This window comes from Miniopterus schreibersii (genome assembly GCF_964146895.1).
Source record: "Miniopterus schreibersii genome assembly, chromosome: 5".
NCBI lineage: Eukaryota > Metazoa > Chordata > Mammalia > Chiroptera > Miniopteridae > Miniopterus > Miniopterus schreibersii.
Window position 1 is genome coordinate 3789978 of NC_138106.1, and position 27773 is coordinate 3817750.

Below are 27773 nucleotides of genomic sequence, written 5' to 3' on the forward strand. Positions count from 1 at the left end.
CAGCCCCGGGGTGGCGCGGCCTCATCGGGAGCCCGCGAGGTCGGTTCTGCCCAGGATGCCCAGCGTGCTCCCCTGTACTGATCATTGCAAAGCGCACATTCTCGTTTCTTCAGGTACCTTGAAAAAAACCCTAGTTACCCAAGGGTCGGTTCAAATACAAACGCCTGGAGAGATGCTTTTATCCTTTCTCTTGCTTTACCAAGTTGCAAACTAACACAGGTGTTTAAAAAATGATTTGAATGGCCACAGCTGGAGGCCCGGGTGAGCAACAGGCTGGGATGCTGCTCCTGGATCCCACCTGCAGAGCTCCATCTTTCATTCTTGTTACCGCCAGGGTGGTCTGCTCAGCTGTACCTCACTGCGCACACCTGAAGCTTACTGAAAAGGCTCAGGTGAAGAGGGAATGTCCTTACAAGTGGGGAAGATGTGTAGGAACAAACACCCAGTGATTCGCACTGAGCTCTGTTGGCCTGAGGACCTGCACTGTGGGTGGACAGACCAGTACAGAGCCCAAGAGGAGGCACCAGCCCCCCTGGCAGCAGATACTGGTGCACCAGGTGTCATATGCACTACCCCCCACCTGCCCAGTTAGGCCTCACATCAGCCTAGGGAGGTGGGCAGGTATCCACTTTGAGGAGAGCCAGGCTGTCCAGGGACTTGTGCATTGCACCCAATAGGTGACAGGCTGGGGCCCACGGACACCATCCCCCCCGCCCAGGGAAGCACTACACCTGAGACTGTTGGCACCAGGCTGTGGCGAAGCTGGTCCAAGCTACTCTCAGTGACCCCTCACAAGGGCCACTGCAGGGCAGAGCTGGCACAGCAGGTCTGAGTGAGCTCCCAGGAGGCCCATCTGGTCCTTCTCCATGGTCAGAGCTCACCTGTTCTGGCATGGAGGTGCCAATGGGTGGGTGTCCCTGATCCCCCTGCATGACAGTTACACTCAGGATACATTATAAACATTTTAATTCAGAGTTTAGACTTAATCCAAATTTACATTTTAGAAAATCCCATCTTTTCATCCCTAAATTTATCAAAACTTTATATTAAAAATATAAATAACTTTCATACAAAGTTCAAGAGTCTATAAACATGAACCCACTTGCCTCTAAAAGGCATGTTCAATAGCAGACACTCAGCACTTTTCATTCACACCGTGAGGTCCTGGGCCCTGTGCGAGCCTGCGCTGACCAGGGACCAGTCAGCTCGCTCTCAGATGCTTGGTTCTTACACGAAGAGCAAGTCCTCGGTGGTAGGGGTCCCGCAGCTCCCGACTGCCTTCCACTCACTGCCTGGGCCTAGGCAGCCATGGTTCTCTCTCTTCCAGGGTCTTAACCGAGATAAGTGGGGTTACAACGCGATGGCTCTACACCAACAGCCTGTCCCCGTCATCCCTGTCCTTGTCCCCACCAAGCAGGTGCAGACTGTCATCGTCATCAGAAACATCTGCTCCCTCCTCGCTTCCCAGCTGCTCCAAGGGGCGCTTCATGCCCCGCTGCTTGGAAACTGCCAGCATGTACTGAATGTTATAGCGGTTCCAGTCGCAGCTGTGAAAGTGCACGGGTCACGTTAGTGAAAGCAGGACAAAGGCTTCTGATCCCACCACAGGCATCCCCCTCCACTTGTCTAACCACAGCAGGTACCCATTGTTTCACTGAGCAATTTGTTTGTTTCCAACCCCAGGCCTAACCTGCAGCTGGCCAACCTCCAGTCCCACTGTGGGGCAGGCCTGGAAATTTAGCTCACCAGCAGCAACGGTCAAGCACCTCCAGCACTGGTACCTTTTACCCCAGAGATGACACAGGGAGCAGACCCTGATGTGGGCCAACTGGTGATGGGCCAACCCCCCGCCCTGCCCACCAACAATGTCAGCAAAACGTACAGTTTGGAGACGTCATCCAAGTGCCGCTGGATGCTCTTTTGAAGGAACTGAACGGTTGGCAGCAGCTTCCCTGCACTGGAAAGGAGACTCCCCTTAGTGTTCGGCAGCTATGAAATGCCCCACAGGCCTCCCTTCACAGTGTATGCGCGTAAAGGTCTCCCTTAGTGGTGTACTTGCATCTAAAGGCCTCACATCACACCACACATGCATGTAGAGACCTCCCTTCTCGCCACGTCTGCATGTAAAGTTTTCCTTTTATCTGCAAAGATCAGCTGCGACCGGAGCCACAGGTGAATGAGCAGGTGAGCACATTGTACCTGGACTTCAGCTTCTGTCCGTGCGCCATGAGCAACTTCTGAGTCCATATAAGGTAGAATTCTAGATGGCGAGACACTTCAAAGGAGGCAGCCAAAAATTCAAGCACTTTCTCCACGTACAACTCGGGGAGGGAGGAGCTGATGACGTCAACTGTGAGAAAGGAATAAACTCACACTCACTCTGTGAAGAACTCAGATCAGGACTACAGCTTAGGCTCTTTCTATATCTGCACAGAGCCCAAGAGCCCGACCAGCAGGTGTGGGTAAGGGGTCTTGGCAGCTTCCCCCCGCCCCACCCCTGCCTGGCCAGGCCCAGCACTCACTCTCGTCCCAGGGCACTGACTCCAGGGTCTCCTGCAGCAGCTTCCTCTCGTTAAGCCGGACAGCCATAAGGATGGCCCTGGTGAAGTCCCTTTGGCGCAGCGCCGCCCGGATCCGCCCAGGGGTGACACTGGTGTCCAGCTCAAATGGGTCAAAGAGCATCTGGGTGTCCAGGGAGTAGATGAGGAGCCCTTCAGTGGTGGTGGCTGCCCAACAGCGCCCTGCAAAATGAAGTGGTCAGTGGTTCCTATACAGTTCTTCGTACTTTTCTCATTTATTTTAAGGAACAGGTATCGAACATGTTGCCGTGGTACCCAATGCAACAGCACAGAAAGGAGCACAGGGATGTCTCCCTCTTGCCCCTGCTCCAGCCAACAGGTCCTCTGGAAGGAGTGCCTGGGTCACTGGTGCGAGCCGTCCTTTGAGCACGTGGGAGCAGACACGCACACACGGGCGCTCCCACTCCCCGCCTTGTTCACACTGGCAGGCCTGGCATACTTGCCTGTCAAGGGCAGATACTTCCAACTCTGCAGGCCATATGGTCTCTGCTGCAATTCGCAACTCTACCGCAGCACCCAGTCAAAATGCACAAACACTGTTCCTCGGCCCTGGTATGCACCCCCGGCTCACACAGCAGCACTATGCCACATGCTGCTCTGCACTTACTGTCCTTGTCACTTACTCCATGTTGGACAGTATCAACTAGTGAAAACAAGCCCACTGCAACCCTGTCCTGCTGTGGTCTGCAGGCTGCACACACTTAATAGCCCCAGGCCCTGGGGGTATTGCCCCTCCCCAACAGCCATCAGAAATGGTCTGCTGGACACTCCTGATGGTGGGGCAGGGTAGGGGAGCAAGGTACTTGATGGTAGACAAAGAGATGACCCCCCAGTATGTGGGAAGAGTGCTCAGAGCAGGTGTTTGCCTCCCTGTTCAGGCCCAGCCTGTCTGAGGTCACAGCTTTCACAGCCATCCTCCAAAAAGAGCAAAGACGATTATGTCTTACACATGGGAGATGGTGCAGCCCAGACAGAGCTAGTCAGAAACTCTGAGACCCACACTGTCCCTAGAGGTGGTGACAGGCCCATAGTGTACAGTGTGGGTCCCTATGCCCACCCCTCACCCCTTCCAGCACCAGCAACCCACTGTGTGGGCTCACCAGTGGGTGAGAAGCGAAGTGAAGTCACCCTGATTTCAGGTTTGAAGTGACGGGAGCTCATGTCACCTGGAAATCAAAGGAAACACTCAGTAACAGGGTAGCACATCCCTTGTCACTCACCCAACAAGGGAGGGACACGCTCCCCCGCCCCCAAGTTGTGACAATCAAAACATCCTGGACAGGTGGAGACCCACTCTCAGCAGGAGGGTCCTGAGGATGTGCTCAGCGCAGGCTGATGGCTGTCAGGTGCAGAGAAGGGAGTGCAATGTGCTCAGCGGTGCATGGAGCTGCTCTGGAACCTGCATCAGCTCGTTTGACCCTCCCGTCACCCAGACGGCTAAGGTGCCCTCACTCCCTGAGTGCCTCGGGTATCTGGAGTGGACATGAGCCAGGGCTAGAATGAACAGGGCCCAGGTCAGCTGCTGCAATACTGTGCCACGTGTGGGCTTTCTGGCCAATGGGTGTCCCTTTTGGAGGGTATGCCTGGGCCCAAGTGCCCCTGAGTCTGCTGTCCTGTGCCTGTGAGGCAAATGCACCCCTCAGGCCTCCTGGACTGCCAGCTTCCCAATGTTGGAGTCCTTGTAGCCCACGTAGGGGGCGAAGCACAGGTCTGGGTGGCCCAGGAAGCACACCAAGGCCCAGAGGTGAGACCACAGCTGTGCAACTTGTAGGGAGGCTTCCCGCGGTCCAGCCCCCAGCAAACACCACATGTGCAGTGAGTTCTCAGACGTCAAACACTACAGCACCAACAAGGGAGTAAACCGGCTACTGCCCAGGAAAAGCAGGTGATCAGGGTGGCCTGCTACGGCAGAGTCCATGGGGACAGGAGGGACCCTCTGCGCACCTTTCCTTACACCTGGCAACGGTATTGCAACTCCGCTCTCCTCCCCGGCGTCTTGATCAATTAGTGCTAGGTTGCCAAACTCTGTCATTTTCCTTCGGTTCAAAAATTCCTGGAAGAGCAAAACCCCAAACATCTCGCCGTCAGAGGTGGAGGAGAGGGACATGTCTCCACACCCTTGCTCATGTGCATAGCACTGAAGGAGACCCCAGTCCTGTCTGGAATGTGCACAGGACACACGGACCCTGAAAAGAGACAGCGACGAGCAGCTTCATGGCAGACCCTCCCGCAGATCCTGGTGCTGCCGGTCAGGAGTCCCTGCTGCCACCACGGGGACTGATTCTCTAAGTCAACTTTCGAAGGGCTCCCAGGAGGGGGCGAGCACTGAGGAGGCTGCTCCCTCAGATGGCCAGGTCCATTCTGGCCACCTTGTGCTAACACCACAGCCAAGCCTGGACCCATGCTAGGTCCCAAGAAGCCCACAGAGCTGCGCTTTGGAGCCCTCACTGCTCACTCACCTCCATGGCGTCCAGAGACAGGTTGCAAGAGATCTCAAACTTCTTCCTGAGAATCTGCTCCTTGACATGGTAGATGCACACGAACTTGGACATCCCGCCTGCGAGGACACTCTGGCCGTCCGCAGAGTAGCACAAAGTGGTGAAGGCCCTGCAGCACAGGGGTTCGGAGTCACCACCCAGGGACCTCCAGCCTGCAGTCCTCCCACCACCATCCCTAGCATCCTACAAGGCTCATGGCCTAGACATCCACAGGACCCTAAACCTGCACCTGTGGGACTCTAAACCTGCACCCACAATGTCTATTCCTGTTCCTTCTGAGGCAGCACCATCCCCAGGTGGGGGGCATGGATGCAGCCTCCTGGGAGGCAGGACCCCGGCACAAAAGGACCATGTGGTTCAAGTCAGGGTGTGTCCCAGTTGAAGTCAGAACAAAAAGACCACCCTTTGAACTGGATGTCTTCAAAATTAAAAACCTTTGCGCTTCAAAGGACGCCATCAAGAACGTGAAAACACCCCATAGAATGGGAGAAAATATTTGCAAACTGCATTATCGGGTAAGGGTCTTGTATCTTGAATATACAAGCTCTTACGACTCAAGAAAGATAGATAATTAAAATGGCCAAATGCTCTGGAGACACATTTCTCCAAAGCAGACGATCAAGCGACCAACCGGCCCATGAAAAGATGCTCAGGATGTCAGTCCTCAGAGAAACGCAGACACCCTGCCCCATGCCAAGGAACTCACTTCCCCTTGGCCGAGTGCTTGGCTGTGATCTTGTCCAGCTCCTTCCTGCCTGCCTTGAGGTCGTGCCTGCCCTCGATGGAGCCTGTCTGCACAGCATTCTCAGGGTCCCAGAAGGTGATCTGTGAGTTCAACGTGGCCACAGCCAGCTCTGCGCCATCGGGGCGAAAGGTCACAGCCAGAGCTGAAATGAGATGCAGATTCAAGGCCTGAGGAAGACCCTGGGCTCCAGCAGACAGGCCACACCCTCGCTGTCCTCATTACCAGCTCCCTGAGGAACAGGTCGGGGTGGGGTGGGGATGGGGGCACACAAGCTCTCCTCGAGATGCCCTACCCCAGGAGGAAGGAACCAGGCCTCAGCATCAACAGTTCACAACCACATCAGCTACACGTGCAGAGCCCCAGTGGCCTTGGAGCACAGGGGTCTAGGCTTGGCTGCAAGACGGGTACAGGCAGGGCTAAGCCAGGCCAGCCAGGTGGGAGGGCGCAGGGTGGGAGGCAAGGCCAGGCACAGGTGAGTCACACAGTGGTCATAACAAAGGTTGCTCTGATGGGATTGCAGGAAAGATGGGAAACAGACTAACTAGAGATGAAGGTCGGTATGGAGGCCCCACAGAGACACAAGAGCTGGCTGCTGAGAGACTGAACCAGAGCCAGGTTGGCGACAGGAAGCAGAGAAGGCCACAGAGACCCAGACTCCCATGACCAGCAAATGTGTTCTCTGCAGGGACAGACAGCAAACAGTCGTCTCTGCTGCACCCAATCAAGTCTGCAGCTACATGGGAAGCAGCCACAGAAAAGACATCCACAACTTCATGCATAAACACACGGGGTGGGACTCCGGGAGGCAGGACTCCAGCCTGCCGTGGGGCCTCCTGCACCTGCTTTCTGTGGACAAGGTTTAACCCACCGGCCTGTGCAGAAATGGCAGGAAGCTGCAGCCAGGGCCCAGCTCGCTCTCCTAGCAGAGAGCCTGAAGCAAAGTGATAGGACTGGGCTGCAACCCCGACAGTGGTGGGGACCTTGGGAGTCCCTAGTTTACACCCAAACACACAGCCAGGACAGGCAGGACCAGCACTGCAACAGGCCTTCCTACCCTGGGACACAACCTCCGCCAGCTATCCCACGATGCAGCTTACCATCAGAGGTCAGGGCCAGCGTCTCCGTGGTCCTCCAGCTGTCCACCATGTCCCACAGCCGCACAGTCTTGTCCCAGGAGGCGCTGGCCAGGACCGACTTCATAGGGTTAAAACATAGACCGCTGATGGGCCCCTCATGGCCGGACAAGACCTACAACAGTTCATAGAGGAGGCTGGAGAGATGAGAGGCTCAGAGGACAGCCCCACTGGACACGGGAGCTCGCAGGTGCTGGGGCTGCTGGAACACAGCCCCTCTGAGAGCTCAAGGCTGTGGGAGAGGAGGAAAGTGGGGAGCCAAGGCAGAAAACTGGAGGCACCTGTGACCTCTGCCCCACTCCCTCCCTCAAGAGGTGCCCCCCACCCCCCACCAACCCTCCTAGAGCGCAGCTCCTGGGAAAGGGGCCCTCACCTCAAGCAGCCTGCCTGTCTGCATGGACCAAATGAAGATCTCAAAGGAGTCCTGGGCCCCGGCACAGACAATTTCCCCGCTGGAGTCCACCGCCACGCAGGAGAACTGGGTGGGCCTTGGAGACGTGAAGGTGCGGAAGTTCCGGTACCTGTGAGAAGAGAGAAGACCAGTTGCGTCGCTTGCTCAGGTCCAACACCGCAAGTGTTCCTGGGGCCTGAGTGCTACAGCTTCGCCCTGAGCCTTGTCTACCCCACAAGCTCCCTGACAACCCCAGAACCCTCAGCCTCGCTCTCACGGCCCTACACACAGGAACAACCTGCTCTGAGCCAGAGACTGAGCGGAAAGGTCACCTGTGAAGGTCAAAGGCCCGCACGGTCCCGTCCATGGAAGAAGTCACAATGACATAGCCAGTGGCGGTGAAGGTCACGCCGGTGACTCCACTCGAGTGCTCCGTGAAAGTAATGAAGCAGAAGCCACTGAGGGTATTCCATACTTTGACCTGCGGTGGGGAGTGTGAGCAGCGCGTGGGTCCCGAGGCTAGAGAGACTGGCCCCCCTTGCCTCCTCCCACTGCCTCACGTGAGGGAGGGATAGGGGATAGTGGGGTGCCCTATGTTACCCTGGAAAGTGCAACAAGTCCGATGGCAGCTGTTAGCACCACAGACCCCTCAGCCAAGTAGCTACATGCGTAGGAGCCCCAACCCAACTCAGGAGACACCCGAACCCACTCCATTCAGATCTGGGTAAGTCTGTAAATGCCTTTCCATGAACCTGTGAGCTCCAGGCTGAACCCACAGCTGGGGCTGAGCCCCAGTGCCCTAGGGCCCCACCCGCAGGACAGGGACAGGACCCAAGGGTGACGCTCCCTCACTGCCAACCGGCCCACCTTGCCATCGTCCCCGCCGGTCACAATGTACTGCCCGTCAGGGGAGTATGCCAGGGACACCATGCTGTTGAAGTGGCCCTGCTGCTTGAGCACGTAGGACTCGCTCTGCCACTCCCACACCAGCAGCTGGCCCAGGCCTGAGGGGCACACGGGTAGGGCTGGGGACCCATTCACAACACCCTGTCCCCTGGGCAAAGGAAGGCACTGACTGCTCGTGAGATTCTGGGGAGGCTATGTGGCCCTGACTCACGCTGGCACTGAGTGCCCATCCCACCCTGAGGCAGGTGCCGCCATCACCGTTCTGAGTGAGGGGACCCAGCGTGGACAGGCCAGCCTCCTGAATCACCAGTGTGCAGAGCAGCCTAACAGTGCAGGGACCTGCTCCTTCTCACAAGCCACTGCTGGCTGACTCTGCTCACAGGAGGCCCTGGAAGGCATCTCCCAGTGCCTGGAAGAGGGTCCCGGGCCAACGTGGGGCCACAGGCAGGTGTCCCAGAGCAGAAGCTCCTTGTTTTCACACAACCCAGCAGGAAGACGAACCTGAGCAGCCCAAGGCGATCCAGTCCCCAGAGCTATTGATGGCGACAGACTCGACCCTCTGATCTGAGACACTAAACAGAAAACAGGGCTTGTTGAGCAGAGCCTCCTGTCCCCACCCTCCGCTGGCCAGGCGAGCGAGGATAGGACTTGCCTCTGCCTACAGACCATCTACCCACCCGCTGACTAGAGTGAACTCAACACACATAAAGCATCAGAAAACCCAGAGCACTGCCCTGCCTTCAAATCCTCGAAGCTGCCTAATTTTGTGAAACCAGTATTTTAACTTTCTCTGTTTTCCAGAGATGCAAAATAGAAGAGAATGTACAAAAATAAAAATGATGAGACCCACATGTGAGAACAAAGCCCAGGGGAGGGCAAGGCAGCAACACTTGAGTCCCCTCCAACCCTCCAAGCACCTGGACGGGACAAAGATGAAGGCAGGTGTCCTGGGAAGGTGTCCATGCGGCCACCAGGCCCTGCTGGCCACTCCAGGGCTGAGGTGAGGGCAGGCACAGCCTCATCGGTCCCCTGCCACTGGCCCCTCAGACTTGCAAGTGCATAAGCCACACCCGCCAGAGCAGAGGCACCCACCTCAGGGAGTGGATGAGGTTGAACTCCGGGAGCTCGTGAAGGTGGAAGATTCCAGAAGCAAAACCAGTGACCAGGAGGTGGGTCTTCTTGTGATACGCTGCAGCTGTCAGATTGTTAAAATCTCCTTCTTTGTTGAAAAAGTACCTACACAGACGGGATGGCAGAGTGGTGGAGGAAGGCCCAGGCAGCCAGGCTGGTCTCACAGCCCTGCTGGGACCCAGAGGCCAGAGCCTGGCTCCCCACTGGGCACTCAGGCAGCCAGCCCCGACCACACCACCTCACGCACCCTATTTCCTCACACCCTCCGCTCTCCACTCCCCCACTGCGTGCGGGACCCAAAGCAGCCTCCCATCTGGTGCCCCGGAGCCAGGATTCCCCAGGATGGGCCCGCAGAGGAACGGTCTGTCCCATGACTCTGGGTCCTCACCCCGCAACCTCCCCTCTGGGTCCCTTCTGAGGAGTCATCCACAGGCCTGAGCCACGCTTCAGCCTGAGGGCACAAGGCCCTGCACCCTCTGTGGACGGGACACCTACTTGGCCAGCCGAGAGTACTTCACTTTGCCCTGCTGCTCCTCCGAGGTCGGCGTGGCTTTCCCTTGGATGGTGGTCTCCTGCTCCCCCTCCTCCTCCTGCTCCTCCCTCTGCAGCAGGTCCGCCTTCCAGCCCGTGGGGGCTTTTAGCCTCAGGCCCTCAGGGGGGGTGTCGCACTGCCACACACACAGGGCCCCGTCCTGGCTGAGGGTATAGAGCTGCAAGTGGGAGCACACGGGTGGGCACTGGTCACCCTGACCCCAAGCCCACACCACCCACAGGCAGCTGTGACAAGAACCTTGTTTATCCATCCTGCCAAAGCCTCCCCCTGCACACTGAGAGACGCCTCCCAATGGGCAACTGGCAGCCACCGATGATTCTCCAACCCACCCAAGAGGACCTCAGGGAAGAAGGGCCCAGCACCCCACTCATGGCCGTGACCCAAGATTCAGTGGGGCTAGAGATTCTGGGTGCAGGGACATACATCTAGGCTGTTGGATTCAAAGAAGCAGGCCACGATGGCGTCCTTGTGTCCCCCCAGTGCGTAGTAGATGAGGTTGTCCCAGCGTTCGGCCCCAAACACCCACGTGGACATGTCTTTGCTCCCGACTGCAAAGCACCTAGACAGAGGAAACACATCTCATCCTTGGGGCTCACAGCTGAGCACCGCCGCAAGCACAGGGGAGACACCCCAGGCTGATGAGTGAGGACAGGTTGAGGGCGTTGCTACATCCATCTGTGCATCTCCCAGGACCAGGAGGAGCCTTGGTGGACATGTGTCACTGTCCTTCCTCAAAAAGTCTCTCACAGGGTCAGCCAGGGGAGCCCCCAAAACCGATCATAGAGTCCATTGGGTGTTGCTTGAGGAGCCTGTCCCTTAAGTCTCCCTGACCCCCTAAGATCCCAACTGGAGCAAACTCTGCTAATGGCAGTGACAAGCCAGAACCAGGTGCCTCATAAGAGAAGGCCTGGTCTTGGGGCACCCAGCCCTTGCCCTGGAGACCTGTTCCCTAGGTCCCCCAGGAACATGAGACTGTTGTCTCCCACTGACACAGAGCTATGTCCACCCCCCTCCACTATGGCCAGGGATCTATGAGACCAGCTGGTCTGACGTACAAAGCAGCAGCCACCACCCGACTTCACCTCTCCCTGAACGCAGAGCGAAGGGCAGCTGAGAGCAAGCCAGCAACTCTCAGGTGCCTTTTGGGATAATTAGGGATGGTGGCCGTGAAAGGATGGGCCAGAGCACCCAACACCCCTGCTGGGAGACGTTTTCCAAGTCACCCCGACCACAGCTCCTGAGACATGCGTTGGCAGAACTCAGCCACAGTGGGCGGGGTCATAGCTCTCTCGTCAGGGTCCAGACCCTGCTCCCCAGTTTCAGTGACCAGCGCCAGGCAGTATGAACCTAACTCCAACCTGGTGCCCTCCCTGCATCCAGCCCCACTTGAGGCTCAGGAGAGGCCACTTCAGAATGAGTCTTGGAGACATGACAACAGTCACCTGGTATTCATTCTCTAACAAGAGGCTGGTTATGGGCATCCCTTCCGGTCCCTCCGGGGCCCCCGGCCACCCAACTGAGGCCTCACCGGGAGTCATCTGTCCAGTCAATGTGTGTGGTCTCATCATATGGCCCAAAGTAGGTTTTGTCCAGGACGAAGGCGTTGAACTCTCGCTTCTTCCCAGGGGCATGGTACATCTGAGCGATGTTGCCTTTTGTGACTACAAATTTCCTGCAGCAGAAATGGTGGCTGTCAGCACTCAACACCAGCAAGAGTCCGGCCAGCTGGGGCCTCTGACAGTCCACCGGCTCTGAGGTCAGTGTCCTGCCTCTCACTGGTCCCCTAGTTCCTGCGGGGAACTAGGCTGAAGGAGGACCAATGGATAGTCAGGGAAGAAGCAGACACAGCCTATGGGCCCTGCCACACCGCGGCCCTGAGCAGAGTTCCCCTTGGGTGCTCCCTGCTGCAGACCAGGTCACCAAAGCCCTAGGTGGAACCAAAAGGAAGACGCCAGCCCTGCATGCCAGGTACCTCGGAGGCTGCTCTGAGGAGTTTCTGAGTGTGGACGTGGGTGGAGATTGCCAGCTGAAGCCTGCAGCCGACACAGACGCCTCCCACCCCGCCGCGGCACATCCGATTCAGCCCAGCTGTGAGCAGCCTGGGAACGGGCCCTCTTTCCCTCAGGCTCGGAACCTGTCCCCATAACATCCTCATCACTAAGACTTCGAAGCTGGTGGCTCCTTCACAGCCTTATTGTCTGGAGCCCATAAGACCCTCTGAGGGCCACGCCTGCTCTGAGACAGTGTGTCCACCAACCCTGGAGCCGGGGGAGAAGAGGGGCCACTCAGGCAGCCCTGCAGGAGCCTGGACCCAGTGGGAGCCCTCGGTTCAGGAACTGTCTGGGCTGCCAACGTGAGACAGCAGCACAGGCTCCCACAGTGACGTCCTGAGTGGGAGGGCCCTCCAGTTCTGCACCAGCCAGCCCTCAACAACGCCCAATCCTGAGCCACGAGGCCCTTACCTGCCATCAGGGGAGAAGGAGACACTGTGCACAGAGCCCTTGAAGTGGAAGTGGTGGAGCACGGACCTGCACACCAGGCTGACCAGCAGTGCATTGCCCCCTGCAGGAAGGGAGAGTGGTCACGTGTGTTCACCTGCCGTACAGCTGAACGCAGTGAGCTGTGTGTTTCCACCAGGACTCCTGAGAGTGTGCTCCTGGCACATGAAGCCCAGTCCCACCTCAATGCCAAGGACACACAGCCAGGGAGGAGGCCCAGGTACGTCCACGCTCCCCACACACTGGGGCCCCAGATGTGAAAGCAACTGGGGGAGAGGGCAGTGGGGACCTATACCCCCAACAGAACCTGGACCCAGCTGTGTGTCACCCTGCTGCCCACACACCCCCCAACACCCCCAACTTGTGCCATCAGTCACCACCCTGCACCACTGTCTCTCATCTCTTGGTCCCAGTGGTTACCTTCATCGACGATGATGGCGAGACGGCCGTCTGGGGACAGCCCCACACACTTGACGTTGTACCGAGTGGTCAGGGGCAGAGTGTTGGACTTGTTGCTAAGAGACAAAATCCAGAGCTGTGTAGTTGGTCTCATGTCAGATGGGGGATGGGGAGACCTGGACCACCAGGCCACCTGCCCCCAGGACACACCCTCCTGTCCCCTGGGCGAGAGCTCATTGCAAATCCTTGCTCCCCGCTGAAGGGAAAGGAAGACAAATCCCTGGAGAAAATTTGGCACAGCACATTAAACACCTTAAAAATGGGCTTTGGATACGTCAAACTTGCTTCTAGGGCTGCAGCCCCAAATCCTACATATGTATAAAGTCAGAAAACCGGAAACAAGCCAACTGTCCACCAGGAGGGGTTAACCACCAGGACAGCACACCCATGTAAAACTGAAAATGCGCAAAAAGGGAAAAAAAAGTAATGTCAAAAACAAGTAACCATTGGGTTACATTCTAGTTTTGCTCTTTATTTTCCAACTTTTCTTCAGTGAACGTGTGATAGTTACTCTAGAGAGCGCCCGTCAGATGTCATTTAAATAAAACAGTGACAGTAAGGACCATGCCAGCAACCAGACCTGGGCACACCTCACACACAGCTCTTGGACACTACACCAAAGCACCTGCACAGAATGCTCCTACTACTGTCCCACTTTGCAGACAGGGAAACTGAGGTCTGCAGAAAAAGGGCAGGAACCCAGGCCACCTCAGTGATAGGAGGATTTGGCTCGGGACACACAGTCTGGGAAGGGCTGACAGCCCGTGCAGGGGTGCTTCCCTTAGGAAAGGAACACAGTGAGCACTGTGCTGACTGGGCAGGAGTCCAGGGCAGGTCCCACACCCTGGTACCCCTTCCCACACAATTTAGCCAAGTGACACATGATCTGTACCTTGAAGGTAACAATGACCTAGATACAAGGGGTTTAGCTGAGGAACTAGAATAAAGAAACTGGGACTCCTATGGCCAGTTCCATTGCTGACCCATCGACTCTATGTAATCCTGTGGCCTCCACCTCGGGCTGCCTTAATTAACGGGTGTACTATTAAAAGGAAGTTGAAGAAAACACCACTGATTTTTACATGCAAACTATCATGATTGCTACTGTAACATCATTTTAGTGTACTTACTTTTTAAGGTCAAAAACAGTGACTCTATTTCCCACAGGACTGATCACTGAATTTCCATCACATGTAAAATTTAAGTTTCCACGCCGATAGACTGTCCCCAGCAAATTTGAAAACTGGAAAGAAAACAAAGCTGTCTTCATACAAAGAAAACTTAATCTCAACTCCGGAAAAGGGCTAAGTGACACATCTGGTCAAGGAGATGTGCACAGCCCCCACAGGATCCCTGGTCATTCCCGGCGTCCCTTCCGTCATCCCCAGGGACACTTACTGGGCCCCTACGCGGCCCAGCCCTGAGCAAGGAAGAGGGAGGAGGGAGCCCAATCCCCAGGGGCTCCGAGCTCCCACCCAGGTGGCTAAGGGGTACAGTGAGCATCGGGGAAGCCTCCATAGACAGGAGGTATCTGCCTGGTGGAGGAGAGAACAGGCCCATGTCGAGGAAGAGAAAAGCTGCAACAACGGAACGGGGTCACCAGTACACCTTGGGTTCAAGGTTTCCTGGAACAGAGCCTGCAAGCATCCTATTTATTGACTCATTCATTCATTCACTCATCAAATGTGAGTGTTCCCTGGAGACATCTGTGCGCAGGGCCTCTGCCCTCAATGCCCTCACAGTCTGTGTCCAGCAGGTAGGATGAAGGAGACATAATGACAAAGCGCATGGAGTGAGGCAAAGACACCAAACCCCAGCAGCGGGAGAGAAAAAGGCACTTCAGAGGGTGGTCAGGGAGGGGCCCTCGGAGGGGCCGCCTGGGCTGGAACCTGGGTGAGAAGCCAGCCAGGCCAGCACTGGGGGCTGTAGGCTGGCAGGGCCCCCAAGAACCTGGGGGAGCCCATGGGGGTGGGGTGGAGGGGAGCTTGGTCATCAGAGAAGGTTTTAAACAGAGGCATGCCTGACCCAATTCTCACTTTTTGAAGACCACTCCAGTGGCCACGGAGGCAAGAGGGGAAGCCGGGAAGCCATTTAGGCTCCGGTGCTATTCCACAGATGGTGAAGGGTGTCACAGCCAGGCAGGTAATCCCAGGAATGCGGACAGCAGGTGAAGTCTGCACTTCATCTGGATATGGGCGGGAGGTGGGCAGCGACGAAGCCCCTCCGGGTCTGGGTCACAGGGGAGTGAGCAGCGTTTGATAGGACGAGGGTCTCAAATCAAAGTCTGGGTGGTTCTTACTAAATGCTGAAACGCAGCACAGTATTTTGCGGATGAGCTTGACCACTACCACAAACGGTAAGCTTGGCCAGCTGCAGAGAAGTCAGCATGTGACTGACCAGTGTCCGTAAGCAGCCGCTTTGGAAAGGACTCCCCTGCCTTTGTCACCAGTAAAAAGAAAAATTGTTTCTTCCAGCAAGACTTGTGTTCCTTTGCTCAGACGCCGCAGGCCGCGAGCCCACTGTGCTGGGCTACAGGAGCACTCCGGGGTGCACCGGTTCAGCTCGGGCGCCGGGGGCCGGCGCGGGGCGGGGCCGGGCCGGGGAGAAGGGCCTCGCCCTGCGAAGGACAGCCTCTGAGAGCGGGTTTCAGCGCCGGGCGGGCCCGGCCGACCCCGCCGCTCCGGGACGCTGCCGCCGCCCGCAGCCCTCGCCAGGCCTGCTTCGCGGGCACCCGGCAGCGGGCTCCAGCACCGACACCCCAGCCTCCGCGACCCCGCCCCGCCAGGCCCCCGTGTCGCCGCCGCCGAGGGTCCCCGGGCGCCAAACCGCGTCCACGCTCACCTGGTACGCGAACTTCATCGCGCCGGCGGCACGTGCGCGGCGCCGCACAGCCTCTCAGCCCCGCTGCGCCGCCCGCGGCGAGCACTTCCGGGCCGGGCGGAAGCCGCGCCACAGCGCCCCCAGCGGCGCCCGGGGAGCACCAGACCCCGGCCCCGCCCACGCCCCGCCCAAGGCGGAGCCCGAGTCTCCTTAAGCCCCGCCCATGTCCCGCCCCGAGGCGGAGTCTGAGCCCGTGGCCCCGCCCCGGAGCCGCGCCTGCGCAGGCCCAGGCGTTTCCGGGAGGCTTTGGCCTTCAGGGGCCAGGGCCTTGGCTAGTTCCACCCGCCAGAGGGCCACTGACGCCCAGAGGAGGCTGGGGAGACCCGACCCCGGCTTATTTAATGGCTTTGGGTTATGGAAGGAGGACCAGAAAGAACGAGCTTCTAAGCTGAAAACCACACTTTTCCGAAGAAGTTGTATTAGCGATGCTACCAAACATCACAGGCAGCTGTTAGGTTGGCAAATAAGTCTACAAAAAACCCAAACCTCTGAAGCCCAAATGCTTTAGTGCTTGAGAGCTACAGGGTAATAAATTATGGGGGGGAAATCCCTAATGCTCCCCCAAAGGGAACAATCTACACTTAAGAGTCAGAGACAAGGATCAGGGAAACGAAACGAAAATTCTTTACACACTCAATTTTACACCCAGAGCAAAAGAACAAAGTTCGAAACAGCAGTTTCTTCTTAAAATGTGTATTTTCAGAATTATAATGCTTACATTTTAAAGTCTTAATACAATGGTTTTAGGCTAACAATATAGTACAGAATAATGTGAAAAATGACTTTCCTAGTAAACCGTGAAAATGGAATTAATACCTGCAGTGTCAAAGTCACCAACTTGTCACCTTTTCCAGAATCCCAGCAAATTCTATTTAACAGCTTTCTGGTCTTAAAGCTTGGTGTATAGGATGAGTAAATTTAGAGAAAGGGGCATTTTTGAGAAAAATCAAATTTTGAAATCAGGTAGGATTTATTTTAAAGATCACAGTTGACAGTAAAACATTTATGCCAACCTAGTTTGTTCTTTTATAAAAAGTATTTAACTTTTCATTTTATATTAACACCTGGAGTGTTTCATTTTATAACAATCTTATTTTAAACACTAAAGAAAAATTGAACAAAAGCCTGTATTTTCTCTACTGGCTCTTTATACAATACCTATCCTCATCAACTAAGACTTACTAATTTAGGAATCCAACCCACTACGGCCTGCACTGACAATGGAACTGTAGGTAGAAGTCATTTTCAGATTAAATACAATTTTCACATTAGAATCAGAAGAGTTATAATTTTTCCAATCATAGGAGACCCCATGAAATTCACCAAAATTATAACTTCTTTTCCTTTTGCTAATATTTACATTTCCACACATATTTGCAAAGTGGCTGCATATTGTTTAGATGCACATTCTATATCTGGCGGCATAATTATTTAACAGCTGCTACATCTTTACCAACTAAACCAGTTTGTCTCAAACCCATAAGCCTTATTTTACTTTAAACAACAAAAATCCAATTACAGCCTTTTAGTTAAAGGAAAAAAAAAGTTTTAGGTGACATTCTTCTTTTGTATCAAAAAAACAAAGAAAAATTAAAAAGAGGAATTCATGTAACTTACATTAAAAAGATCTTTTGGGTGGTTAGGGTTTTAAAAAACAAGCCTGTGATAAATTTGATTTCATTAAATTTTTAGACAGTAAGAAACCACCATAAACATTTTGGACTTCCCCTTCATTTTTCCCTCTAAATCTATATAATTAGAGAATTTCACCCTGGGATTAGAACCCAGACACAAATATCAAACAGAAATAAGGTTACCATTGGATCACACTGCCCCTTCCAAAAGGCAGAGGGAAAGCTACATTATATACGGAGGGAGGGTCTGTCCCCTTGGCTCCAAGGCTGCCCATCAGATTAGAGCTTTTCTGACTGAATCAAATCTAAAAAGATCTCTTCATTCACAGGGTTTGGTAGATCTGTAGGGTAATCAATTTTTACAATAAAACCAACTTATTTTAGAAACCCTAATCCATCATTAGACACTGAAGTTCTAATTTGCCTAACTAGTTGACCAAGTTTATTAGTTTTAAACTGCTCATAAGGAAGATACATTTCTGGGAAGTTTAATTAAACACAAATATTTATCTTCTTCACACACTTCTCCAATTTCTATAAACGAAAAAGACATGAGGGGAAATCACACCACCTTTATTTGTTGAATGAGTTGATCTAGACAACCAACAGAAGAGTGGTGGCCACTGCTCTACTACATATGTACTGATCTGACCTTCTTACCCCCACACCACCAGCCTCTCTCAAGCAGGTGACAAGCCCTGGCCAGTAGCAGCTGCAAGAGGCTATTTCTGTAAGGCTCACACATTTGAGGTTATTCACATGAGGCCCCACCCTCAATGGCATTAATCTGGTCAAGTTCAATCCCAACCACACTTTCCCAGTGAATTAAGAGTTCTCTATTTCATATGTACAAAAATACATCACTTTGGAGAGCTGGAAAAGGTTTAATACATACAACACTTATTTACAAGCTGTGACTTTCACACCAATAAAAACAAATACACATTTATTCTGTTCTTGATTTTTGGTGCAACTTATACATAAACATTACATCAGTTAGTCTGTACTTTTAAAAATAATAAATCAACCATATGTACAATGAAATTTACAACCGAAAGCAAATTAATCCATTGGTGTGGTATGACTGCAACTTAGTGGAACAGCAGAGAATACGCCAGGACTTCCATCCCTCCTACAACCAGACTAGAATTACACCGAGAGGACCCCTCCAATCTTCACTTAAATGGAACCTCTTAATTTCTAAGATTTAAGGTGCAAAAGAAAAATATTGATTATACAGTTATAAGTATATGTAAAGACTTTGAGTTTAAAGGTGAGAGAAAACACAACATATTAACCCTCACATATATGATAATTAAAATAAATATATATTTAATTTCAAGTGCATATGATATTCAATCAACATTATGAGGGAAAAAGGGTCCCAGAAACATTTATTCCTAAACTGTTTCAACACTGAGCTGTTCCTTAGGCCCTGCTCTAGTCTTGAAGTACCTTTAAAGTAGCTCCAGCTAATGGTGCTCCAGGTCCACCCAGTTTGACATCCCAAGGCACAGAAGGGGTTGTTCCCTCCCCACCCCACCCCGTAGCCCAACCCACATGCCCTAAAAGGGTGTTTTTCTAGAAAAGCACAACTAGATGAGCTGAGGTAAAGGACTGTGTTACCGCTTAGGAGACTGACAATCCACCTGGTCCAGAAATTGGGCAGCCGTGTGACCAGAAAGGCACACGTGTCACTAGTTAAGACTGCAAGGCCTGCTGTGTATCTCCCTGGAAGACGCACGGGCCTCCATAAAGAACAAGTAGGCTGGAGGTTGCCCAGGTGCAAGACCCCTAAGAAGAGCTTTCATGAGCAGGGAACGAGGGATAAGGAGGTGGCTCTGGGCCAGCACTGGGGGACACCAGCACAGGGACAGGAGGTGAGAAAGAAACAAGAAACCTTACACCACTGACAACACAAACTTAACGTTGGACTCTGCTGGCCACTGTACACTGAGAAGCTCTGATGCTTCCCTGGCCAGGCAGAGTCCCCGGATCTGGTTAGAGCTAGAATGTGACAATGGAGAGCAATCAAGTCAGGATCCCTTCGCGTGCATTCACACCGGGTCTGGGCGTGTTAATGGGAGGCATGGTCATGTGACACTGACTTCGAGAACATGGTCATCTTTGCTGGGGATGACCAGGATCTGCATGCCCGTGCTGGAGTTGAAGACCTGGCCAGGCGGCAGCGCCTGTAGCCGGGGCATAGGCAAGCCTTTGAGCTCGCTGCTGGCGGCTGAGTACACGCTGCCCCTGCTCTTGACGCTGCCGCTGTCCAGCTGGTCGTCCACATGCTTGTCCACTGACAGGCTGTCGTTTTCTATCCAGCTATCTGCAAAACATACAAGAAGTGAGATATAGGCCACGCAGCCATGGGAGCTTTACCCACCATGGGGAGTAGCAAGCCAACCTTCAGAGCAGCAGCATGCTGAGGCAACCCCTTGCAGAGAACCTAGCACACACATCCTCAAAGGATCAAGCTTCAGAGCAAATGCCTAAGGCCTGTAACCGTGACCAGGTTTGGATGTTAAGATTCCACGGGCCCGGGGAGCATGCTGTGATCAGTAGGCCTGCTTCCTGCGCCACTGAGCCCTTACCAGCATCCAGCTGTGAGGAATGTGCAGAGTGATGCGGAAGGTACTTAAACAGCCTGACGTCAGGAAGGGGCAGGTAACCCGCAAACAGGGGCATCACCTCCATGTGGACTCTGTGCGTGGCCTGAGCAACCACAGGCATGGAGATGACTCCGGAACTTTTCCCACACACTGCCCAATTGCTACTGTTGTCGACCACTGAAACAAAGAGGGAGATACTGTTTGGGACGCTTTCAGGAAACAAAGAGGGAAACACTGTTTTACCCCAGAAAAGGGCATCACATTCATATTCATGTATTTTGATGGCTACGACTGTATCACCGCAGCCTGAATGCAGCAGACAGGGAAACTCAAGTTACCTCCAGGAAGCCTGACATTAAAGAGATTTGAAAGAATACAAAACAATGTCATTCTTCTTGTTACTTTTTTTTTTTTTGGTATTGGAAAACAGTTCTATTATTTTAAGTAAGTAAATAAATACTTGGCTCCTCAATCGTTTTTTAGAGAATAAAGGATCCTGACACCAAAAGCTAAAACCTGCTACTGAAGGAGCCAGGCCCTGGAGGAGGGCTGCACAGGGGTGTTGGAGCAATCAGCAATGGAGCAGGGGCCTGGGCACGTGGGTGTCACTGTGGGTCACGGTGGGGATGGGGAAGTACAGAAATAGGATGAAAGGAGCTGGAGTTTTGGAAAAGGGCAGGAGCGATGGTTAGAAGACACTGGGACTGCTAAGCAATAGAGTGTGGACTTCACTTCAAGGGTGGTGCGAAGACCCTGAATCACAGCAGAAAGGAGAGGGCAGCTCCAAGTGTCACCATGTGCTCAGCTCTGAGCCCGACAACTGCTTAATAATACCTGTTAGAAGAACGGTGCCATAACAACCAAGGTCAACTTCCTGCGAGCCTAGGGCCACATTATATAACTAAACATTCAATGAGATTGTTTAATTCTGGAATGTTCTCTCCCCAGACAAGGGCTGCACTTTGTGAGAGAGAGGGCACGCTCACTCAGTGCACTGGATCAGCACAGCAGCCAGGAGAAAGCAGCCTCGACACCCACCTTCGTATAGGAGCTTGGTGGAGAAGCGGTCGTCGGACTCCATGAGCGCATCATCCCTGTCCACCTCCAGGAGGTTCGCGAGGCGCGTGATGGACACCTCCAGGGCGCAGAGCGAGCCTGTCCTGCACAGCTCCGTCCCCGCAGGGGGCAGGATCTCGGCTTTCACGGTATATAACGTCTGGGCCGGGGAGGAAAGGACAAAGATGTGTGACACTGAGGACAAATCCGAGGACACGCTCTGTAGGGCTGCCGAGGTGCTGCCCAAGGCCTCGGAGGAAGGAGGCCCCCGCAGAGCAGCCAGGCGCACCCGCCTTGCTGTTCCTGAGAAGCTGTGCTCCGTGAATGCTGATCATTTCCAAGCAGGCCCAACAGCACAACTCTGTGTGCCCGTCACCCAGACTCCAGATTATCAACGCTGTGTCCATTTGCTTCATCTACCCATCTGCCGTGATGAACTCGCCTGGGGTCTTTCTGAACAAATCCCAGACAACCTGTTGTTTCACCCGTGCACACTTCAGTATGTATGACTAAAAACATGGGTGTTTTCTTACCAAAACATAACGCCATTATCACAACTGGCAAAATTAGCACTAATTCCTTGGGATCATCCGATATCAAGTCCGTAACCAGCTTTCTCCACAATGTTTCCTTCCCCATGACATGTTTATCTGATAGTCATACCTATTCACACTCTCCCAGCATTTGCTTGCCACCCAGGACGAAGACCCAAGGCCTGCAAAGGGATAACGCCACCTGCGCACGCTGCCAGTTCCCCTTGGGAAGGGAAGCCCCTTTCTTTCACGACACCATCAAGTGTAGCTCAGCAACTTCGTGGTACTGCTGCCTCACCTTCCATTCTGTGTGGCCCAGTGGGGCCCTAAACTGACACTGGTCCCTCATGCAAGCCATGCCCTAGATAACAGCCCAGAGAGTCACAAACAAACTTGTCCTGATATAATTTCTCCAGTATCCTAAGATCAACAGTCTCCCCTGCCTCCCAGCACTTTCCCCTATGTATCCCTTAGGTAAGACCCCTGTGGGACTTACCCAAACCCCACTCTTTTGGTTGGAAATGACCCACCCAGCCCTAGTCCAGGAACCTCAAGAGGATGGAATGAGGAGTGACTGCTAATGGGGCACACGGTTTCTTTTTGGAGCGATGAAAGTCTTCTACAGTGAGACTACGGAAATGGCCGCACCGCTGTCAACATGCTACAGTCATCAAACGGTACCCTTTAAACAGGTGAGCTTCATGGTCTATCAGTTATATCTCAATAAAGCTTTTTAAAAAGTGGTACCCATCTACCTGGTCCTCAGAATACCAGTCTTGAAAACAGTAGCCCGCCAGGCGTTTTCCCCACGCCTTTTACTCAGCCTGCACAGCTCCGAAGGAGACAGCTCCCTTACTCTCCCTCTGAAGACGGAGCGAAGATGAAAGCAGCAGCGAAAACCGTTAACTAGGTAACAGTCGCCTGCAGTCAGCAAACCAGATAAAGTTTCTGCAGACTCTTACTACATGAATGATTTAATGCTCAACTGCTATTAATACATAAAAAAGCACCTGTTTGTACTACAAAAAGGTAATGATGCTAGTGGTCCTGTTCAACACTAAAGCTAACACGGAGGGTTAAATAAAACAGAAGGGTCAAAACAGTCTTTGGGTTGGAAGGAGGTACTGAAAAGACTGCTAATATCAAAAGCTGTCAACACAAACAACTTCTCAAAGTGTTGTCTGACAATTTCAGTAGCAAAGAAAAGAAAAGGAAATCCACAAAACTGTGCACAGCTGACCCTTGACTAACACAGGTGTGAACTGCACAGGTCCACTTACACGCGCATCGTTTCCAATCAATACTGCGAATGTATTTCTCTCCCTTATGATTTTCTTAATAGCATTTCTTTTCTCCAGCTGATTTTATTGTAAGAATACAGCATATAACACATAACATACAAAATAGGTGTAAGCATCTGTGTATGTTATCGGTAAGGCTTCTGGTCAACAGCAGGCTAGTGGTAGTTAAGTTTTAGGGGAATCAAAGTCGTACATGGATTTTCAACTGCCTGGGAGTAGATGCCCCTAACCCCGAGTTGTTCAGGGTCAACTATATTTTCACTTTCATTTACCTAACACAAAAATCCAGTAATCTCACTAAAGAATCAAAAAGCAAATATCTACTCACCTAGCTCAAGGCTACCTTTAGCACCATGTGCAGTTATAAGAAAATCTTCCCAATATTAAGTAAACCTCTATGATATCTTCTGTTTTTCCTTTAAAAAACTTGAGACACGTCTTTATAACACAACCCCCTACATAGTCCCTAATGATCCAAGATGAAGGACTCTAAGGAATAGTCCCAGGACATGACCACGTCAACTAAGGAAGAGAAGGGAGCAGCCATAAGAGGTCTTGGTCCTTGTGGTTATAAACACTTATCTTAGAGCTGCCAGTCACAGTGCACAGGTTGATCATGTCACCTGGAAAGGAGCTGGGTTCAAACACAGCCAGTGGTTTAACTACTCCAAGCGTTACCTATTTTCCTTTATCTGTTGCTTCACTGTATTGAAAGACTGTCTGCTTTTTCAGGTTATAAGAAATATGACATCACCTTTCATTTCCCCACCCCACACCCCACCGAAAAATCATAAACACATACAAAAAAGTTTTCCACTTGAAATTCATAAGTATAGGGCTTTAAGGTGATAGACAGCTGCTCTTCAGAAGCTGGGCGGAATCCCACGGAGAAGCGGCCATGCAGCGAAGGGGGAGGCTCTCGTGTCCACGTCAGCTCCCAGACAAAGAACACTGACTGCTGGCTGCAGATGTGCTGCAAGAGAATCGGCTGTCACTGCACGGGGACAAAGCCACACTCAGTCAACGATGCACACACACAGGGACAAAGCCACATTTGGTCAACAATGCTCACACACAGGGACATAGCCATAGTCAGTCAGTCAACGATGCACACAAAAAGGACAAAGCCACACTTGGTCAACAGTGCTCACACACAGGGACACAGCCACACTCAATCAACGATGCTCACACACACACAGGGACAAAGCCACACTCAGTCAACGATACAAACACACAGGGACAAAGCCACACTCAGTCAACAATGCTCACACACACACAGGGACAAAGCCACACTCGGTCAATGATACGCTTCCTACAAAGGGAATACAGGTGAGATGAAGAAGCAGCAATCCCACAGAGCCCTGCTACTGATAGTCAGCATGTGTTTTGCTAAATCCTGCACCCCCACCACTGCCCTGTGCCTCCCGTCTGCCCTTGCCCCCGAGCAGGCTGCACAAAGTTGGCAAAAAGGTTTTAATTTTTTAAGATTTTATAACCTTTACAGCATAGGAGATTAAAAAGCTTAAAGAACATTTATTAGTATACAGTATCCAACACATTTCCAAAATGGAAAATGCACCAATTAAAAAGGAATCTACATCCATGCCAATTACTTTGTATTTACATTAAGTTAAATGAGGAACTAGCCACCTTAGGCATCAAGTCCATGCCTACAGCACAGCCACACACTTGGGTAGTGTGTGAAATGGGTCAAATATTAGCTGGGAAAAATCCTTTGAAAATGCTAAAGATGAGACATCCATTAAGAAAACCTTTGCTTTTCCAAACACTCAGCACATGCTGTCTAAAAACATATGTGATAAATGAACATGAAGAGCAAGGTCAGGGCTCAGCCAGGCAGTGTGAACATGAATATGACCCTTCGCACCAGCACCTGACTTCTTCCTGGGGCACAGGCAGGCACTGAATGACAGGCGGAAGGGAACAGCTATCATTCCCTGTCCACCTGAGACTAATAGGCTTATAGTTCCATAAATCTGTGCATAGGGCAGAATAAGTGTAAGATTTAATTCTTCTAATGAGACCATGTCGATCCATCTCCTAATCCCCACACTGTACCACTCAGCCCACAGAGTAGGGGGTGGACACGCACGCTGCGGCACAAAGCTGCGGTTCTGAGCAGTCCACACATACTGATCACCACACGTCACTCTCCACATGGAATGGCCTGATCTAAAACACACTATCATATCCATCTGAATGTCATGGATGACTCGGTCATTACATGCTTGCTCTCCCGTATTGAGTTTATGCTCAGTTCTAGAAAATGGTTACCTGCTGGGATTCCGTGTTCAATGGTAGTAGCTGCAGGTCGGTACCATCCCCAGTGTCTACAAGATCACTATCTGACAGGTCAAAGTCAAGTTCCGACAGATTCTGGACACAAACTTGAATGTATTTCCTAAAGCAGAAAAACAAAAACTATGACTCTGGCATCTAAGAACTTTATGAAATATACCCTGGCTTTGTTAAGAAGGCCCTCTCTGAAGAATCAAAAAAGTGACACAGTAAAATAAGAACTAGTTGTTGCACATTCCTACTTTTGATTTCACATGTAAAAGGGCGAAAAACATGAATCCTTCTAAGTGAGCTATTTCTGAGGAAAAATGGATCAGAGCACTGATTCTGATAGAGCATTCCTGCACAGTTCTAGCTGCGTTCCCCAACCATGCAATGGGTCATGATGAGTTATACAGGAAAGAGCAGTGATCACAGGGAACGGTTATTCCCTGAGAATCCAAGTACAGTGGCACCTCGGTTTCCATACGTCTCCGTTGACGACCATTTCGGGTTCCAAACGCTGTAAACCCGGAAGTAAATGCTCCGGTTTCCGAACACCCCTCAGAAGGCGAACATGCCACCCGGCTCCCGCTGCGGGCAAGATCCTGAGGCCCAGCTGTTGGCTGTGGATCCCTCGGATTTCAGATGTTTCAGAACTCGGTCTTCCAGAACGGATCACATTTGAAACCGAGGTACCACTGTACAGGATTCACTTTAGTTTCTGTTACATATAAAAAGGAATTTTGAAAAGCTGGTTTTTAAGGCAACTCAGGTTCTGTTTAAAACTATTGATTTTTTTTTTTTTTAATGAAGAAGTTGCATGTTTTATTAACTTTCTTGTTTTCCTGCAAGGCTGCTGCTTCACTGTATAAAAATAGCATCAGGAAACACAGTATATTGCAAAATTAAGATAGTATTGTTCGTCATCTGACACTGTAACAACTAACAAAAACTTTTCTCCACTGCCAGTTATTTCCAGTGGAAGGATAGTTAAGTATTTTGACCCAAATGCAGAGATGAATGGAAGCAAGTTACAGTATTATATAAGACTTAAGATAACAATGTTATCCTTGAATTGCATAATTTTTACAACTAGGTTTTACCACAGAAAATTTCAGGAATTCTGATACAACTGTAGCCCAGCCTGAAAATCATAGGCTGCTGTCAGAAAGATGCATGTTGTGTTTTATCTGCCAGCATTAGAAAGTTAAGGGGTATTTTCTTCCAGTGGCATTGTTGTGGTTTCTTTGCCCATTTTTACACTAAATCTGACCACCACTAACGTAAGACAACCATGCTAGACGAAGTTGTTTCATGCTGCTTTATTTAGGGGGCTCATCTTCACTCCCAGCAGATTTATGGGTTTCTCGTGCTCCTCCACTCATTAGCTCTCTAGCTCTGCAGAGTCACTCAGTGTCATCGTGACCAGCCAGCCATCTTCAGGACAGGGGTTGTTGGCAAGCCCTGGAGTTTCTGCAGGAGCGTCATTAATTTCAGTTACTACTCCTGACAGAGGAGGAGAGAGTTCACGCACAGCTTTCACACCTGCCAAAGCACCAGACTCATCCTGTTTGTCCGATTTTGTGTCAATTTCAGGCAGGTTACAGTAGATAGCATCTCCCAAAGCTTCCTGTGCAAAATTGCTGATTCCCACTGTTCCAATTTCCTTTTCTGTTGCTATCCATTCATGTTTCTCTGTGAATTGACCCACCAAGAGCAGATTTGGTCCAGTGCACAACGTCTGGGCGGCACCTGCCCTCAGGCCCCCAGCGTGCAGGGCGCAGTGGGCATTGAAGGGGGAGGAGGCAGCAGGCAGCAGGCCATGGCCTGCAAGCTCTGCCCCGCTAAGAGCCCCATGTTCACTAGAGTACCAAATGGTATTTGAACCATTAATACCTAAACTTCCCTCATTGTAATTTAAAGGGAAAAAAAGCTGTTAGAATAATGTTCCACTCAAAATATGGTTCTGACATTTTTGTTTCCAAATTCCCTAAATAATCAATGAAGCAGAAGAGGGTGATACAATGAGCAGTTAGGCTCACCCACGCCCAGTGTCGATGTGAGCACCATCATTTATGGTGACAAGCGGACACGGCACCTCCTGATGCAGTGTCATGAAGCATAGGACACCCCTCTGAGACCCCAGCCTTCCCAAACGCTGACTGAATCTGATCAAGCCTCCAGTGCAGTGGTTCTCAACTGGCAGCAGCCCATCCCCTCCACTTCTGCCAGGGGACATCAGGCAACATCCAGACATCTTTGGTTATCACACAGGGGGTGGGTAGGGTAGGGAGGTGCCACTGGCATAAAGTGGGTGAGCTGCTAACACCTTACGGTGAGCAGGACAGCCCCAGAGCAAAGGATTATCTGACCCATGGTGTCAGCAGTGCTGAGGTTGAAAGGCCTGCTCTAGAAGAAACTAGCGGTTCCTGGGGAACTAGGTTAACAAACCCACGGGGAAGTAACCAGGCCACGCAGAATGGCAAACCTTCCAGAGGACAACTGACCCATGTTTTTCAGTGGGTCATGGGCATGAAGAACAAGGGTAGGAGAGATAAAA

General features: G+C 52.1%; 2 protein-coding genes across 5 annotated transcripts in view; both read right to left on the reverse strand.

Annotated features, from left to right (window-relative positions):
• Positions 1 to 949: 949 nt before the first annotated feature.
• On the reverse strand, positions 950 to 15819 carry PWP2 (PWP2 small subunit processome component). Its single transcript, XM_081138301.1, has 21 exons — positions 15735 to 15819; positions 14024 to 14136; positions 12855 to 12949; positions 12399 to 12498; positions 11465 to 11608; positions 10360 to 10495; positions 9879 to 10093; positions 9345 to 9488; positions 8754 to 8824; positions 8214 to 8350; positions 7679 to 7827; positions 7329 to 7476; positions 6920 to 7070; positions 5784 to 5964; positions 5039 to 5186; positions 4524 to 4632; positions 3680 to 3745; positions 2523 to 2741; positions 2200 to 2350; positions 1883 to 1957; positions 950 to 1547 (listed from the first exon to the last, which is right to left on the reverse strand). Exons 1-21 carry the CDS (start codon positions 15750 to 15752, stop codon positions 1367 to 1369), a joined length of 2751 nt encoding a protein of 916 aa, XP_080994427.1. The 5' UTR covers positions 15753 to 15819; the 3' UTR covers positions 950 to 1366.
• Positions 15820 to 16456: 637 nt separating this feature from the next.
• Positions 16457 to 27773, reverse strand: part of TRAPPC10 (trafficking protein particle complex subunit 10) — a 68815-nt gene continuing 57498 nt past the window's right edge. For all 4 annotated transcript variants that reach the window (XM_081138244.1, XM_081138245.1, XM_081138247.1 and 1 more), the window contains 5 exons: positions 25208 to 25334; positions 23715 to 23885; positions 21061 to 21238; positions 20005 to 20199; positions 16457 to 19739 (listed from right to left, as the gene is read on the reverse strand). In XM_081138244.1, coding sequence (XP_080994370.1) covers positions 19501 to 19739; positions 20005 to 20199; positions 21061 to 21238; positions 23715 to 23885; positions 25208 to 25334 — 910 coding nt within the window. In that variant the 3' untranslated portion in view covers positions 16457 to 19500. The remainder of the gene's footprint in view (positions 19740 to 20004; positions 20200 to 21060; positions 21239 to 23714; positions 23886 to 25207; positions 25335 to 27773) is intronic.